The 16,601-nt window shown below is 35.6% G+C and overlaps 2 protein-coding genes and 1 long non-coding RNA gene across 3 annotated transcripts; 2 read left to right on the top strand and 1 right to left on the bottom strand.

The window, feature by feature from the left end:
• Positions 1-3,556: 3,556 nt before the first annotated feature.
• On the bottom strand, positions 3,557-5,147 carry LOC150036399 (uncharacterized). Its single transcript, XR_016529425.1, has 2 exons — positions 4,961-5,147; positions 3,557-3,803 (listed from the first exon to the last, which is right to left on the bottom strand). It is a non-coding gene; the product is annotated as an uncharacterized LOC150036399 (long non-coding RNA).
• Positions 5,148-7,142: 1,995 nt separating this feature from the next.
• On the top strand, positions 7,143-10,689 carry LOC150036398 (uncharacterized). Its single transcript, XM_090312817.1, has 3 exons — positions 7,143-7,150; positions 9,432-10,028; positions 10,118-10,689. Exons 1-3 carry the CDS (start codon positions 7,143-7,145, stop codon positions 10,326-10,328), a joined length of 816 nt encoding a protein of 271 aa, XP_090168943.1. The 3' UTR covers positions 10,329-10,689.
• Positions 10,690-14,706: 4,017 nt separating this feature from the next.
• On the top strand, positions 14,707-15,316 carry LOC120076026 (uncharacterized). Its single transcript, XM_090312610.1, has 2 exons — positions 14,707-14,935; positions 15,027-15,316. Exons 1-2 carry the CDS (start codon positions 14,840-14,842, stop codon positions 15,084-15,086), a joined length of 156 nt encoding a protein of 51 aa, XP_090168736.1. The 5' UTR covers positions 14,707-14,839; the 3' UTR covers positions 15,087-15,316.
• The last annotated feature ends 1,285 nt before the right edge of the window (positions 15,317-16,601 follow it).

The following is a 16,601-nucleotide window of genomic DNA, read 5'->3' as shown; positions in this document are numbered from 1 at the left end:
AAATTCTTTGCTCTTGATCTGGAACTATGAACCCTTCTGGTTGAGTCATATAGATGGTCTCCTCAAGATTATCATTAAGAAAGGTAGTCTTGACGTCCATTTTCCATATTTCATAATCATAAAATGTGGCTATGGAGAGGAGAATCCGGATAGACTTGAGCATGACAACAGGTGAGAAAGTTTCCTCATAGTCAACTCCTTCAACTTGGGTATAATCCTTTGCCACGAGTCTAGCCTTAAAGGTTTGCACCTTTCCATCTACACCTCTCTTTCACTTATAGATCCACTTACACCCAATAGGTCTTACCCTATCAGGTGGATCGACAAGCTCCCAGACGTTATTGAAGTATATAGACTCCATTTCCTGTTTCATGGCTTTAACCCATTCATCTTTGTCAACATCATCCATTGCTTTCTTAAAAGACAATGGATCCTCGACCCCATTATTCATAATGACGTTTGGGGCTTCAGTCAAGCCCATATAGAGATTCGGTGGGTTTATAACCCTCCCACTACGTCCAGGCAGTCTCAACTCTTGAGCTGGTTGACTAGACATTCCGATCTCAACAACTCTTGTTGATCTATCGGTCTGTTCAACAACTTTTGTTGAACCCTCAGCAGTCTCAGTCTCACTAGAGATTTCATGTAAAACGAGCTTACTCTGTGGCTTATGATCCCTCATGTGGTCTTCTTCCAAGAAAATAGCATTTGTAGAAACAAACACTTTGTTCTCCCTCGGATCATAGAAGTATCCACCTTTCGTTTTCTTGGGGTAGCCTACAAAGAGGCAAACCTTCGAATGCGGTTCTAACTTCTTTGGGTTAGTCATTAGCACATGTACCGGACAGCCCCAAATCCTGAAGTGTCGTAAATTACCTTTACGGCCTCTCTATAACTTAAAAGGTGTTTTGGAAACACTTTTCGAGGGAATTTTGTTCAGAATATAACATGCAGTCTCCACTGCAAAACCTCAAAACGAGTCTGGAAGATGAGCATAACTCATCGTAGACCGAACCATATCCAACAAGGTTTTGTTTCTCCTTTCAGATACACCATTCTGCTGAGGTGTACTAGAGGTTGAGAGTTGGGACGCAATTCCATGTTCTATTATATAGTTCTAGAAATGGAGGTCCATATACTCTCCACCACGATTAGATCGTAGTGTTTTTATTTTCTTACCTAACAAGTTTTCAACTTCAGCCTTATACTCCTTGAACTTGTCAAGGGCTTCAGACTTATGTTGCATTAGGTAGAGATAGCCGAACCTTGAATAATCAACTATGAAAGAGATGAAATATTCATATTCACCTCGAGCTCTAACATTCATTGGACCACAGAGGTCTGAATGTACAAGCTCCAAGGCTTCCTTGGCTTTGTAACCTTTTCCAGTAAAAGATCGTTTGGTCATCTTGCCTTCAAAGCATGATTCACATACCGACAAAGAGTTTTCTTCTAAACTCTTTAAAGGTCCACTTTTCATCAACTTCTCAATCCTATTAAGGTTGATGTGACCTAACCTAAGATGCCAAAGATGGGCATTTTCCTTTGAAGAAACCTTTGGTCTTTTAACTGTTGTTGTTGTACTAAACATTTCAGTGTTAAACAAGGCTTTTATGACTAACGACCGTAGTACATATAAGTTATTTTCCATTGAACCATAACCAATCTCCATTCCATTCTTGAAAATGAATACTTTATTCTCATAAAAAGAGATGGTATAGCCTTGGTCAATGAGACAAGAAACCGAGATTAAGTTCCTCTCAATATGAGGAACTACAAAAACATTATCCAGTAACAGATAACGTTTCTTGTCAACAAATAACTTCAGCTTGCCTACAGCAACAGCTGAAACAACCTCACCAGTGCTGACTCGTACAATCATCTCTTCCTGTGACAACATTTTCTAGGAACTGAATCCTTAGTAAGAGGAGTTGACATGATTGGTAGCACCTGAATCAAAGATCCAGGCATAATTATCATTCTCTACCAGACACGTCTCCAAGAATAATAAATCAGATTTACTATCTTGTCTTCTCTTTTGGAGAGTAGTGTTATCAGTGTCAGAATAACTGACACTACTGGTTTTGTCATCCATCCATTTATGCTCGAAAAGTAAGAACTGACGTTCAAACAAATCTTGCAATGAGTCCATGATCTCGCGTGCGATGATCATGTTCTCAACCCTTTTGGCCAAAACATCAGGTATGTTAGCCAAAATGTGAAGTCGGGCCAATGAATTAGCCTTCATCCACACCTCATATGCATTATGAACACTTCATGGTGCATCAAGGGTCGAGACTTGAGGAGATTTCTCAACCATGAAAAATATGAGGTCGTTTGCCACGAAATACGTTTCACACAATTCTTTCTACTGTATATAGTCGGTCAAAGATAGCTAAATCAAATTTCCTAAAATTGTTGGAAGAGAAGATTTTTTAATTAAATCTTTACGTTCAAGTTTTGGAACCAAATTTGAGAGTTCGTCGATTTCAAAAGGAATCTCAAATAATTTCAATTAGTTTTCCCCCCTAAATCTTCCAACCGAATTTTATTTTCTGGTGTTAATTTTGGAAAAGGAAAATTAGTATGAAATGGGAGAAATCTCAAACTATTACTTTTTATTTATTTGGAAAGTTTTTTTTTGTATGTCTTGAAAGTTTTAAAAAGAAATCCTAGATTCCTTTTTATTTGGGTTTCTTTCTCTTTTAAAAGATAAAAGAAGAAAAAAAAGAAAAGAGAAATTGTGTTAGAAGCCAAAAAGAAACTCTAGCCTCATTTTCATTTTTTGTCTCTATCTTTTTCCCTTTCCCTTTCACGATAACATTGCCGCCCAGCCTTCTTCCGTTCAACTTTCTTTCTCTCTCTCTCTCCAGCGAGCTTCAATCCATGGACGACAGCGTGTAGACCCACATCTGACAACTCCTACACACGAAAACAGATGGCTGAAGACCATAACACCTTTGGTGGTGACGGCGAACACAATCTATAGGGACCTCTGGCGATCGACATCAATGTCCACGTGCTCTGATGAATGCCCTTCGATGACACGACTGATGGAATATAAAGAACAACATGCACAGCGAAAGCAAGGATTGATAACGTTCTTATTACATAAAACTAAGAATAAGTATGCATAAAGGGTTAGAAAATATAACCTTTGTAGAATTCACCACAATCTTCCTTTCCATGCTCGATCGACACTACCAACAGTAAATCATTGCTATTTTTGGTTGAAGAACACAGTGGTGGGACCGTTTTGTTAGTGAAGACAAGGGAATTTCACTCTAGAAAAGTGGAGAGTAAATAGATTTTGGTGGAAGAGTGAAGTGAAAAGTCAAAAAAGCATTAATTTTTTGCACATTTCAAAAACCGAACTATTTAAAGACAAATTACATGCAAAATCCTATTTTGCATGTCTTCCACCTCAAAATCCACTAGCATGTAATATTTATGTAACGACCCGACCCCCTAGGACTCAAATTAGGTCGTTACTAAATTCATGCATTCATGGAACTTAAAACGATACCTTTTTATGGTGAAATAAATGCTAAATAAATAGGTTGAACTCAAAAGACCTTCATTCAATTTAAATATTAAAAATAGACGATAGGGTACCCAGAAATCATAAATGATAATAAATAAGTCTGAAAAAAATTCTTAGTAGTAAGTTTGAAACATCAAAACTGAAAGTTAAAAAAAACATGAAAAGAAATCTAAATCTCATGAACGGAAGCATAAAACTGGTCCCTAGTAGCTCGTTCAAGGATCCCTCTTGTCATTCGCCAGTGCGTCATTGCCCTTACCTGAAACATAAACATGAGAAAGAATGAGTATAAAATACTAAGTAAGCAACCCTACTACTGGGGTCGGGCAGGCATCTATGTCCTCTAGATGTCTACCTCTGGTGGAACATAAAAATTTCTCTAGTCCTCATGGGCACATACATGTAAAACTGGTTTCAATCCTATTGTAGTTAAGTATGCCCATTACCTCTGATGAATCCCGAAGAAAACACAATATCTGGTAAATCCCGAAGGAAACACAATATATGGTGAATCCCGAAGGAAACACAATCTGGTGAATCCCAAAGGAAACACAATATCTGGTGAATCCCGAAGGAAACACAATATTTGGTGAATCTTGAAGGAAACACATTACCTAGTGGGCATCTAACTAATCAGTAAAGACACTATCACAGTCTCAACATCACAATTATTACAATATGGTTTTATAACATATATATACATCTCAACATCATGGCTATACAACATGCATATATGCCTCTATATCCTCATATCAAATACACCCTCAGTGAATAAAGTATCACCTCTTACTGGCATGCAAGTCTCTACGTGCACAAATAAATCTTTAAGATTCTCATACAAGAACATATATCGGTCATACTATACTATCCATCTATCATGTTATCGTTCTGTCATAATATTCATCTATCATGCTGGCATATATCTAGTGTCTAGCCTTGGGCAGTTCTAGTAGTAAGATTACTTACTTTGATATTAGGTTGAACCAAAAAGCAATTAAATCTTTGTGAAATTCTTGAATCCTTAGTCGAGCCAAATATTTGAGCAACTAACCCCTTATAATCTCCACAATCTTTGAATTAAATCCTAGTACATAAACCAAAATAAAATTTAACCTTTAGGTTTACACCTAAGCGTTTAATCACGCCAAAATCAGCAACAAAACTTAATAACTTAATTCGTATTAATTACATTCGAACTGAACAAGTCACAAAGCCCCAAATATTACCAAAATTCTTGTCGAAATCAACTTAACTCTGCTTGACAACATGCTAATGACCTTTTAAACTCCTTCAAACTTTCAAATTCAACCTCCAAAATCACGATTGAAATGATAATTAAACAAGTTATTTATTGGGTATTCAAGATCCTCAACAAAACCATGAAAATTATTTAGATCTTATCACAAAACTACGAACCTCATGACGACGTTCGACAGAGGACAACGACTGGAAGAGGGGAGGGCCAACGGCAAGCAGATCCAGCAACGTGAAGGTTGGAGCGGCGCGGTTGCAACTTGACAGAGGAAAGGATGTGGACGTCGGTGGTGCGGCAACCGAAGTTCATCTAAACCAGAGAGAAAGTGAGAAAGTGGGGTTTGAAAATTCCATATTTCTTTTCTTTTTAATTCTCCACCACACAAATATATAAATAATATATATATAAAGTATACTATTTCCTTTCCTTTTCTTAAATTCCAAAACCCATATATATTCTTTCCTTTTCTTTTCTCAAATTTCAAAACCCTTATATATATATTTCCTTTCCTTAATAAATATGTCATATTAAACTCAAATCTTTCACCTCTTCTCCAATTAATTAAATAAACCTAAAAATAAATTCACCAACTTTAAATCAATTCTTTCCAAAAATTTTAAATCCCAAAATTAAATTCTAACTTTCCAAATTAACTTAAATTCAAATTTACAAATCTTTTTAAGTACTTGATTTAATTACTTCCAAATAAACACATTATCTTTTCCTAATTCTTTACTTAAATTTTGGATTCAAGTTCCAAAATTAAAGAGGGTAAAATCTTAAAACCACAATTTCCTCTTTTCCCTTTCAAATTTCACAAAAATTCAAAATTTCTTATACAAATAATTCAATTATCCCTTCCAATTAATTTAAAACTCATACTCAAAGAATCCACATTAACCAATAAAACTTCTTCAACGGTAACAATTTGTTTCCAAATGCCAAAGATTATGAAACTAAAACTCAACAATTTGAGATAATTAACTTAAATTTTCCTTCAAAAAGTCGGGATGTTACAATTTAAGTGTCAAGATTTGGAAGTGCCGCTACAAAGTCCACTTAATTAGTGGGAAAATCCAACAATTGGATTTTTCCACTAACTAATTTTAATATGAAAAAAAAAAAAACAAATTTTTTATGAAAAATATTTTTCATAAATTAGAAAATATTTAAAAAATAAATTTAATATCAAATATTAAATTATTTTTGACACCTAACTTTGATTAATCACATTAATCAAGTTTTAAAAAAAAACGCTTTCCTGCTAATATTCAAGAATACTCTCAAACATAATTAATTAATTAATTAATATTTTAATTGTAAATTATATCTCATATTAAATACAATTTTTCCTTCAGCCCGAATTTGAACATTTCAAATTCTCATTTCACCCAGTTCTTCAATTTTGTCCGTGGTGAGCTAGCAAGGAGACTCAATGAACCTACAGATCATGGGCTCCAACGATTCGAGACTAACCAGTCAAACTTTTTAACTAGTTAATCAACATTCGTTGATAGTCTATAGTTGCACTCCCTTCACTGTAGATATATTATGTGTCCATTTGATATAACCATGATAAGTAAGTCAACCCTTCACATGTTGTTTGTAATAATAGTTGGGTCAAAAGCTGTTTTACCCCGAGATTACATCTTACTCCTTAAGTCCCACTGATCCTCTAATGAACAATTGGTTTATTCAATCACTAAACCGAGTCCCTATCGGGCCAATGAGAGGGTGGGGCCCCTTGTTCAAGATTCAAAGTCAGCACTTAAGGGAACAACAAACGGGTATGAGTGAATTTCGTCTTGCACCCTATGTCCCCAACTATCTACCCAGTTTTACCCCTAAAATGGGAGATTTATTGAGTCAATGCTGGTGAATCAACCCTCGCCCATGCAAATCTAAGGATAAACATAAACAGGAGTTCATAATTAGCTCAGAATTAAGGTCAAGTTACTTACGTCATTGCTTTGAAATAGTAAAGTCTTAAACAGTAAACAACGTTATAAAGTAAGAGTGACTTAATTCTTGGTCCGATCGTATGTAAACTCATTGCATAAGACCACTACTACAGAAATTGGATTACTTGACATTTTTCCAATGTCAAGTAGAGGGTATACTTGACGCTAATAAAAGTGTCGTCTATTCGACTGTCAAGTATAATGTCATAACTTGATACTGTAAAAACATAAAGTAAAATATTTCTTGACACAATTTCTGTCAAAAAATATAATACACTTGATACTGATGACATGTCAAGTGTATTAATTCTTGACACTTATTATTGTGATTACTTTTAACAATTTTTATTTGTCAAATATATTTTTATCTTAACACGAAATAATGGCCAAGTAATCTAGTTCTTGACACATTTCCAATTATGCTTTCTTTTTTTTCCAAATTAAACATTCAAATTTAATTTCCTTTTCTCATTTTTTGTATTACATTTGTTACAATAAGACAATTTCATCAACTAAAATAAACAATTGCACATATTTCAAATCTATATATTAGCCCAATATATCCAACATAACAATTCAGAATACTAAAACAAACAATTCCATTCTTCTATTATCTTCCATGTATATGAACGATTCCAAAATTTACAAGACCAATCGTACAACAGTATATACTCTAGTAACCAATATATGATAATTCCAAAATTGTAAGACCAATCTGTATATGCTATGTATTCCAAAAATCACAAGACTAAAATTCTATCCTCCACCACACATTTATTTGAAGTATATAACCTAAAATGGTTGAACAAAACATTTATACAAAAAAAGTTTTTGTCATTCCCATGTAGCCACATATACAAAATTTATAGGAAGTCCATCAAATATAGCGACCTAAATATTCAGCCCATTCCACGCGTACTTCATCCAATTCAAGTTGCGAGTACGAACTCCTTGTATCAATCTATAAAACATAGAAAGTCAAATATATATATTTATTTACTATTTACATTATTTATAATGTTACAATATGTATAAGTAGTTTAAAAACATACCACATCTGTGATAATATTCTTCTCTTTAGTCATGATTTCTCACATATATCTCATAACATAATACCCACATTCGACACTTTCCATTTGTAAAAGACACTAAAATACAAAGCCAATAATTAATACATATCATACAGATGCATTAAATAAACATCATTCTATTAATTTTTTCAATGCTCTTATAATTGTCTTTACTGTTTTCCAAATGTGGTTTTCCGAGTCTTTTACAAATTTTTTTTAGATTGAAAAATGGTCATTGCCCTACATTCGTCAAAGAGTATAGTATAATATTAAGAATGAAATAAACTTTTCAAAAAAAAAAAAAAAACCACAAGCAAAGTTAGCTTACATATTTGTTATGTATTTGATATCTTCTCGCGAACTTCTTCTCAATGAGTCAAGATAGTACACCAAATCATCGTATGCATTGATAACAATTAACGACCAATGATCACCTAAATAAAACACACAACTAATTAGTATGGAACATGGAGATAGCTCATTACATCAAGGTAGAACATGAGTATAAGGAGCTTTCAAGTACAATGATCCCAACACAATTCTACATTAGAACAAAACAGGAAAAGGTAGAACATGAGTATAAGGTTCCGAACATGAGTATAACTAATTATACTTATCCGGGATTATAAGGAGCATAAATTTATATTCTTCTGCTTTTCCTCACCATTCTGGTCACTGGAAAAATCATTCTTGAACGAGGGCTCCTCCCTCATTCTAGATTAAGCAGACCATATTGAACCCAAACATTGAAAATTTTCCTTTTTATATCTGCATACTAACTGGCTAGCACTAGATGCTATAGAATCAATTCACCATCTTGTGAATCACCATATATATTTTGTTATGTGTTCCTACATATATATATATATATATATATTTTGTGATGCCATCAAGCCAAGCAAATAAATAAATCCAAGCATCATTGTCATCTGTCTAAATTATCAAACTTCTAAGAATGAATTGTTTACTGTAGATTATACAAGATCAGCCTAACCTTTAGTTTCTCTTCTTATGTTGCTTGCCCAATTTTGATCTCCTTTGCTTGAACAGATGTAGGTACAGTTTCAAGAACAATAATGGGTAGACAAGAAACAGAATCTGAACAACAATATTAGAGAATGCATAGACATGTAAAGCATTTTGGTCATAATTATGAGAATAACGAGTGTGAAGAAAAAGAATGAAAATATTTGCAATACCAGATTTGGAGTGATATAGACTCTGTAGGTCCATTTGCAGTTCAAATTAGTTTATTTTTTGTAATAAGTTAAGAGGTTCCTTATTGTCAAAGATGTTATTTCTTTGTCAGTTCTTTTTATATTTGGTGATTCATCAATTTAGTTAGTTTTGAGGGAGATTTCAATTTTGAGATTTAATGAAGTTTTGTGGGATTTTATACTTTACAAATAGGTCATGTTTGGTTATTGTAAAATTTGGGGTCAAAATTAGACAAATGGAAAAAAAAAATTGAACTATCTATATGGAAAAAAAAAAAAAAACAATGTATTAACTTACATTCTAACAACTATCATTAGCCTATTAAAATACCAAACTATTTTGCAGAATGCCATGAGAAACTATTTTAGATAAATACATGTTAGGTACCAAAATCTTAACATCAAGAGGAAAGGAGCAAGAATCAGCTCTGCCGAGTTCTTATGGCCAAACTTAAACATCTCCACCGGAAAATTAAGAAGACTAATCATCGGTAAACGAAAGAGGAAGAAGAAGATGAAGATGAAGAAAAAGGGGCTATTTGTTTTCCCACTTCAGTCTAGATTAACAGGAACTCCATATTCATATCAATGGCTGAACATAGCTCGAGAAAACGAATGGGATGTCTGCCTAGATACATGTGCATTGGGGCCAAAAGACATGGAAACTTTAGGCCTCTCTCTCTTCAAGCCTGAATTTCTAATTTCTTCTTTCTATAAAGTTTTTGGCGAAAACCCATCAGGATTTGGCTGTTTGTTCATCAAGAAATCCAATGTTTCATTCATGGAGAGTTTAATAACCTCACCTGCAAACATTGGCGTTATAAACCTTATCTCAACATCACCAATATTTCCATTTCTAGAAGAACCAGAAACTCAACAGATTTCAAAACCCGGCATAGAAATTCGAAATTTAGCTATATCAGAGTCGCGAAATTCACCTGAAATCATGAAAGCCACAAAAATCGATGAGGAAGAACTTTCGTTCACAGGAATCGTATCGTCCAATTGACAATGCCCTTCGAATCCACTCGATCAACAAACACAGAAATGAACTCAAACCTGGAATGCAGAGGCTTGAATCACGCAGATTCAATAGGTCTAAGACTGATAAGCATTAGAGGAAGATACCTGATCAATTGGCTCATAAATGCATTGATGAATCTTCAACACCCAAATTCAGAAGGAGGAATTGCTAAAGCCCTAGTGAGAATCTACGGCCCCAAAATCGAAATTAATCGAGGACCCGCGGTGGCATTCAACGTAAGAGACGGTGGTTGTTAGGTTGGGCAGATGCTGGTGCTGCAGACGAGGACGATGAGAGTTAGGGTGAGAGACACGAGAGATAGACGGTGGTTTTTCCTATTCTTCGATTTTGTTAGGGCTGAGAGAAATGATAAATTGGGTGAGAGAGAATCTGAAATTAGTTTTGAGAAAGAGGGAATTAAAATTTTGGAAGGAATTTGAAAACCAATTTTGCAAAAAGAGAGGGAAGTGAAACATCAGGGTGGCTAGACCGGTTGAACAGAGCACGAAGAAACGATCGAAGCACGGCTAGGGGACGAGACGAGAGGGAGAAGAACGGTGCTGCCGATGGTCGACAGTGTGATGAGAAAAAACAGAGTGGCTAGACCGATCGAAGCAAAGACTGGGAGAAGACGAGCGACGCAATGGGCTTCATACGAACGTCTAGGGTTTGGAAAATCAGATATTTTATTTGAAAAAATATAATTAGGCAATTTTTTTTTTTTTTTTATTTTACTTAACACGAAAAAAATATCAAGTAAGAGCTTCTTATACTTGACACGTTTACTTGATACGAAAAACATGTCAAGTAAATGTTCGCGTGAAGATATCCGAAATATTCCATCAATCTATGCGTTTTAACCCTTTTATTTGACATTTTCTTGTCCAAAATCACATTACTTGACGTTTTTTCCAAAGAAACATCAAGTAATTAAAAACTATAAGTGTCATGTAATGTAGATTTTGTAGTAATGGATGCCCCCGCTCCTTATGTCAATACATGAACGAATCAGGATCACTTCGTTTGTAGCACTTTACAACAAATTGTAACAACTACAGGAAATTGAACGTGTCGACAAAGAAGGACCACTTTCCACTTCCCTTTATTGATCAGATGCTCGATAGATTAGGGCCCGGGCTTTTTCCAGCTGTTCAATGGCCTGGAAAAGAGTTATATTGCTTCTTGGATGGGTATTCTAGTTACAATCAAATCTTAATCACCTTTAAGGACCAAGAGAAAACTATTTTTACTTGTCCCTTTGGAACGTTCACGTTCTGATGCATGTCCTTTGGGCTATGCAACACACCAGAGATGTTTCAAAAATGCATGATGGCTATTTTTTATGATTTTCTTGAACACTCTATTGAAGTTTTCATGGATGACTTTTCAGTCTTTGGAGATTCCTACCTGTCCTGCCTCAAAAACCTAGAAGTCGTTCTTGCTAGATGCGAGGAAACAAACTTGGTATTTAACTTGGAAAAATGTCACTTTATGGTGACAATAGGCGTTGTTCTCGGGCATAAGGTTTCAAAAGTAGGGTTGGAAATAGATGAAGCCAAGATTGATGTAATTGTAAAATTGCCTGTGTCTGCGAACGTCAAGGCCCTAAGGAGCTTTCTAGGCCACGTAGGTTTCTACAGAAGGTTTGTAAAAGGTTTCTCCCAAATCGCGCGTCCACTGAGCACGTTACTAGAAATAAATAGGCCTTACATCTTCGATGATGATTGCCACCAGGCGTTTGAGACTTTAAGATATGCATTAACGACAACACTGAAATTGATAGCCCCAGATTGGATGCAACCCTTTATCTTAATGTATGGCGCAAGTAACGTGGCAGTTGGAGCGATGTTAGGACAAAAGAAAGGAAACTTGAACATCCTATTTCATATGCGTCCAAGACACCCACTGAATCCCAAGAACATTATATGACTACTGAAAAAGAAATGTTAACTGTAGTGTTTACGATAGAGAAATTCAGAGCTTACTTGGTTGGTGTGTCAACAACCATTTACATCGATCACTCCGTTATAAAGTTCTTGATGGACAAAAAGGATGTAAAACCCAGGCTCATTCGCTGGGTATTACTGCTTCAAGAATTTGACCTGGAGATCAAAGATAGAAAAGATATAGAAAATCAAGTGGCTGACCACATATTGAGATTGAAGAATAAGGAAATGCAGTTGGGTCAGGCTGAAATAGAAAACGTATTCCCTGATGAACGCCTACTTAAGGTTGAAGATAGGGAGTCGTGGTATGCTGACATTGTTAACTACTTGACCACTATTTCCCAAAAGAATTCAACGACCAACAAAGAAAATGACTTATGCATGACAACAAGTTCTATTTTTTGGATGAGTCATTCCTCTACAAACAAGGCCTAGATCTAATTATGCGTCGGTATGTCCTCAAAGTCGAGGTACAATGCATCTTATCTGGATGTCACGACTCTCCTTATGGAGGTCATTTCGGAGGACAGAGGACAACTGCAAAAGTCTTCTAGAGTGGGTACTTTTGGCTTACTCTATTTAAAGACGCAAGGGAATATGTTCTAAAGTGTGACCTATACCAACACACAGGCAATATCTCAGTAAGGAACACAATGTCACTCAACAATATACTCAAAGTTGAACTTTTTAATGTTTGAGACATTGACTTCATGGGATCTTTTCCTCCATCTTGTTGTTAGCAGTACATTCTAGTAGTAGTAGATTATGTGTCTAAGTGGGTTGAGGCAGTGGCCTGTACGAAGAATGATGCAACAACTGTTTCAAAATTTCTGACCAAGCATATTTTCACGCGTTTTGGAACACCAAGGATGTTGATAAGTGACAAGGGTACACATTTCATAAACCACATCATTTCTAAATTACTTGCTAAATATAATGTTAGTCACAAAGTAGCTACCACCTACCACTCACAGATGAACGGGCAAGCAAAAGTTTCTAACAGAGAAATCAAGTCAATTTTGGAAAAAGTGGTCAACACATCGAGAAGGGCTTGAGCACAAAAACTGGATGAAGCTCTTTGGGCATATAGGACTGCATTCAAAATGCCAATAGGTATGTCTCCTTATGCCTTGGTATTTGGGAAAGTCTGCCACTTACCATTATAATTGGAGCACAAGGCGTTTTGGGCAATGAAAAAGTTGAACTTAGATCTAGAAGTCGTAGGGAAAAATCGAAAGTAAAAAGTTGAACTTAGATCTAGAAGTCGTAGGGGAAAATCGAAAGTTGCAACTCAAGAATTAAATGAGTGGCGGCTCAACACATACGAAAATGTGAAGATCTACAAAGAAAAAACCAAACGTTGGCACGACCAATGCATCGGTAAGAAAGAATTTTTCATTGGTCAAAAGGTTTTACTATTTAACTTGGGTTTGCGACTATTTCCAAGAAAGCTTAAATCCAGGTGGTCAGGGCCATTTGTTATCAAAGCAATCTTTCCTCAAGGAGTCGTGGAGCTCATTCAAGAGGATGACACTAACGCCTTCAAAGTAAATGGGCAGAGGGTCAAGCCATACTTTTAAGGAAATGTGGAACGCGACAAGACATCCGTCGAGCTACACGAGTCTACCCAAAACTCGCATCGAGGTAGTCCCTGCATGCAGACAAACATATATTCCAGGGATACTTCCTCTTTCCTGGTTTACTTTTTGCTTTATATATACCATACGCTCTTTTATGATACTTGTTTATATTCTTGTTTGGCATTGAAGTTTTAAGTTTGTTTCATATTTATGTTTACCTTGCATGCTTTTGAATGATTGTTTAGAAAGTCAACTTTTGTGAATTTCTGAATTTGGGGTACTAAAATTGAGGCGTTAGAATTAGGTCAATGCATACCTATGCGTTGGAAGAGGAAAAAACGTTATATGGGGAGCTAAACCACTCGAGTGTTTGGGTGGCCCAAGGTGCGTCTCTTCAAATTTGCATTTAATACGTAGTCTAAGTATCACATGCAGACAATACCTGTCAAGTATGTCCCCTACACTCTCTTCTCCTGCATTTTCTTATAAAATGGGGTCAAAACCTACTTCGTCTTCTTTCTTCTTCCGCCTCTCAAGCCCTAACCCTTTCCTTTTCAAATTTCCTCGTCGTCCGACTATCTCCACCGTTCATTCTTCAAAGCTTTCAAAGTTCTTCACCAGAGCACAAGTTAGACGCTTCAGACAACTAGAATGAGTCCTTGTCTGATGAGTTCTTTTTCCTCTTCATTTGTTTCTCCTTCACCTTCGTCATCGCCATCTCCACCATCGAAACCTACAACCCCATTCAAATCCATCACCATTTTGTCTTTTTCTCAAAAAACCACCACCCAACCTAAACCATCCACCCAACCAATTCGAGTGAAGCCATCCCAACGTCTGCCACCTCCTTCAAAACCCTTGCAAAACCTAAACCCTTCGTCTCCTCAACAACCAAAAATCCTAAGTCCTCGATCCTTTCCAAATTGACGCAACAGCCTACGTCCAAAGACCCTACCAAACAGATCATAGAATCCAAAAAAAAAAAAAAAAGATTTTAAAAATAGAATTTTACTTGTTTGTCAAATATATATTTACTCAATTTAATGAATTTAAAAGCATAGAACATCATCTAAATTGCAAACCAAACAAATCCTAAACCTTTCTTCCATGGCACGACAGACCCCAAATTTCTTCACCGCTCCGACGCTAGTTCGACTGTGTACAATTGTAAATTTGTAAACCTTCGTTTTAGGGTTTATCTTGTTCATTCTTCAATCTCTTGATCCATCCTCTCTGGCGAAAATGGCGAACGAGCAACGGCAATCGACAGGGCCTTGGATCCTCGAAGCAATACCTTTGATTATTGTTCTTCTCATAGCAACTCACATCTTCGCTTTGGTACTCTCCAACTCCTAATTTTGTTCGTTTTTGGCATTCTTATTGAAACTCTATACTCTCATGTTTGCTCACTTCCACTTAATTTCTGTAGGTATATTGGATTTATAGGTTAGCAACCCAAAAACAGCCTCCAAGGAGGAAGGCACACTGAGTTACTGTATGATTCGTTCCTGAAGGAAACTTTAGTGGAACCCTAATTCGTTAATTGTTATGTCACTGATGTTGAGGAGGCGGTCATTAAAAAAAAAAAAAAGCCATATAAGGATGTTTCTCCGTAAGTATCCGTCGATGTGTATTCTCAGAATCTGAATTTGGTATTGTAAGAATGTGGGAATGTTTCTTGCCAATCAAATTTGATTTGTATGGTTTTCAGTTCATAAATTTGAAGTTGATCCATTCATATTTGTGCCATCGTGTTTGGTTTTAGTTATCTTGGGAAGTTGGGTTAGCTGATTTACACTAACTTTATGAAAGATTCTAGGTTTTCTCAAGGACTTTTCCAGACTCACTTGGTAAATTTAGTTATAGCTCTTAAGTTGTCGTTTGAAAGCATGCTTGTGCTTCCATTATGACAGGTGAAGAATCACCAGGTGAAGGAATGATTGAAGACCTGTTATACTGAAATCCATTATTGAAGTCATTTTATTCTGAAATCCATTACGGAAGAGTCTGTTTTACCGAAACATATAAACATTTGCTATCGAAACTTTTAAAGAAACTGCAAAAACAGATAGGAAAATAGATCCTTGCTCTCGTTCTCTTATGAAGAGTAATCGATTCTGCTCCTTGTTCCACGGAGAAATGGATTGCTGCTGCTTCTTGTAGACGAAGAGCTCCATTAAATTTTTTCCTAATAGAGTTGGTGAATAGTGCAGCCTTTTAATTTCATTGCTTCTTCAGATGATCTTCGGAAGTAGTTAATTTGTTCTTTTTTTACTTGGACAGTCTGTGGACTCTGTTTGGATTTTGTATAGCCAATAAAGAGTTCTCAAAGTAAATTCCAGATAAAAGATCATTATGGTGTTGTGCTAGACTTTTAGTTCTTCTGGATCAAGATCACCTAGGATGTCAATTAAATGAGTGTTTTATAAAATTATTGATTTTTAAATCTTAGTTTAAGTACTTTGTTAATGAATGAAAATATATTTTCAACGAAAAGTTTAGTAATGAAGAAATTGATTATTCAAGATACTCTGTGAAGTGTGAAGGAGGAAGATTTTGAGTTCCTTAGGACCTTATGTTATCAGTTCTTATAGTTTATACTAAATTAAAATGGCAAGCTTTTTTAAAACATAATCTCATTTGCCTAAAGCCTCTAAAATTTGCTGATTTATACTAATTTTATGGAAAAAAAATACTCGACTTTTTTAGGACTTCTCCAAACTCACCCGATAAATATAGTTATAGGTCTTAAATTTTCGTTTGAAGCCTGCTTCCAGTATGATAAGTGAAGATTCAACAGGTCAAGCAATGGTTGAAGACGTTTTATACTGAAAGCCATTATTGGAGTCACTTTATTCTGAGATCCATTATTGAAGAGTCTGTTTTACCGGAGCATATAAACTTTTAAAGAAAAAGGTGAAAACAGTTGGGATATTATATCTTTGCTCTCATTCTCTCATCAGTCATGAAGAGTGACCAATTCTGCTCCTTGTTCCACAAAGAA

This window comes from Benincasa hispida, chromosome 4, assembly GCF_027475165.1.
Source record: "Benincasa hispida cultivar pf3 chromosome 4, pf3_genome.v1.1, whole genome shotgun sequence".
Classification (NCBI taxonomy): Eukaryota; Viridiplantae; Streptophyta; class Magnoliopsida; order Cucurbitales; family Cucurbitaceae; genus Benincasa; species Benincasa hispida.
The sequence above is the reverse complement of the archived record's forward strand: the minus strand, read 5'-3'. Positions and strand labels throughout refer to the sequence as shown.

Coding starts and splice junctions, on each gene's coding strand:
- LOC150036398 (XM_090312817.1), top strand. Junction 10,029..10,117: donor ATCGATGAGGAAGAACTTTC/GTTCACAGGAAT, acceptor CCTGGAATGCAG/AGGCTTGAATCACGCAGATT.
- LOC120076026 (XM_090312610.1), top strand. CDS start 14,840: ATGGCGAACGAGCAACGGCAATCGACAGGGCCTTGGATCCTCGAAGCA. Junction 14,936..15,026: donor CAACTCACATCTTCGCTTTG/GTACTCTCCAAC, acceptor TAATTTCTGTAG/GTATATTGGATTTATAGGTT.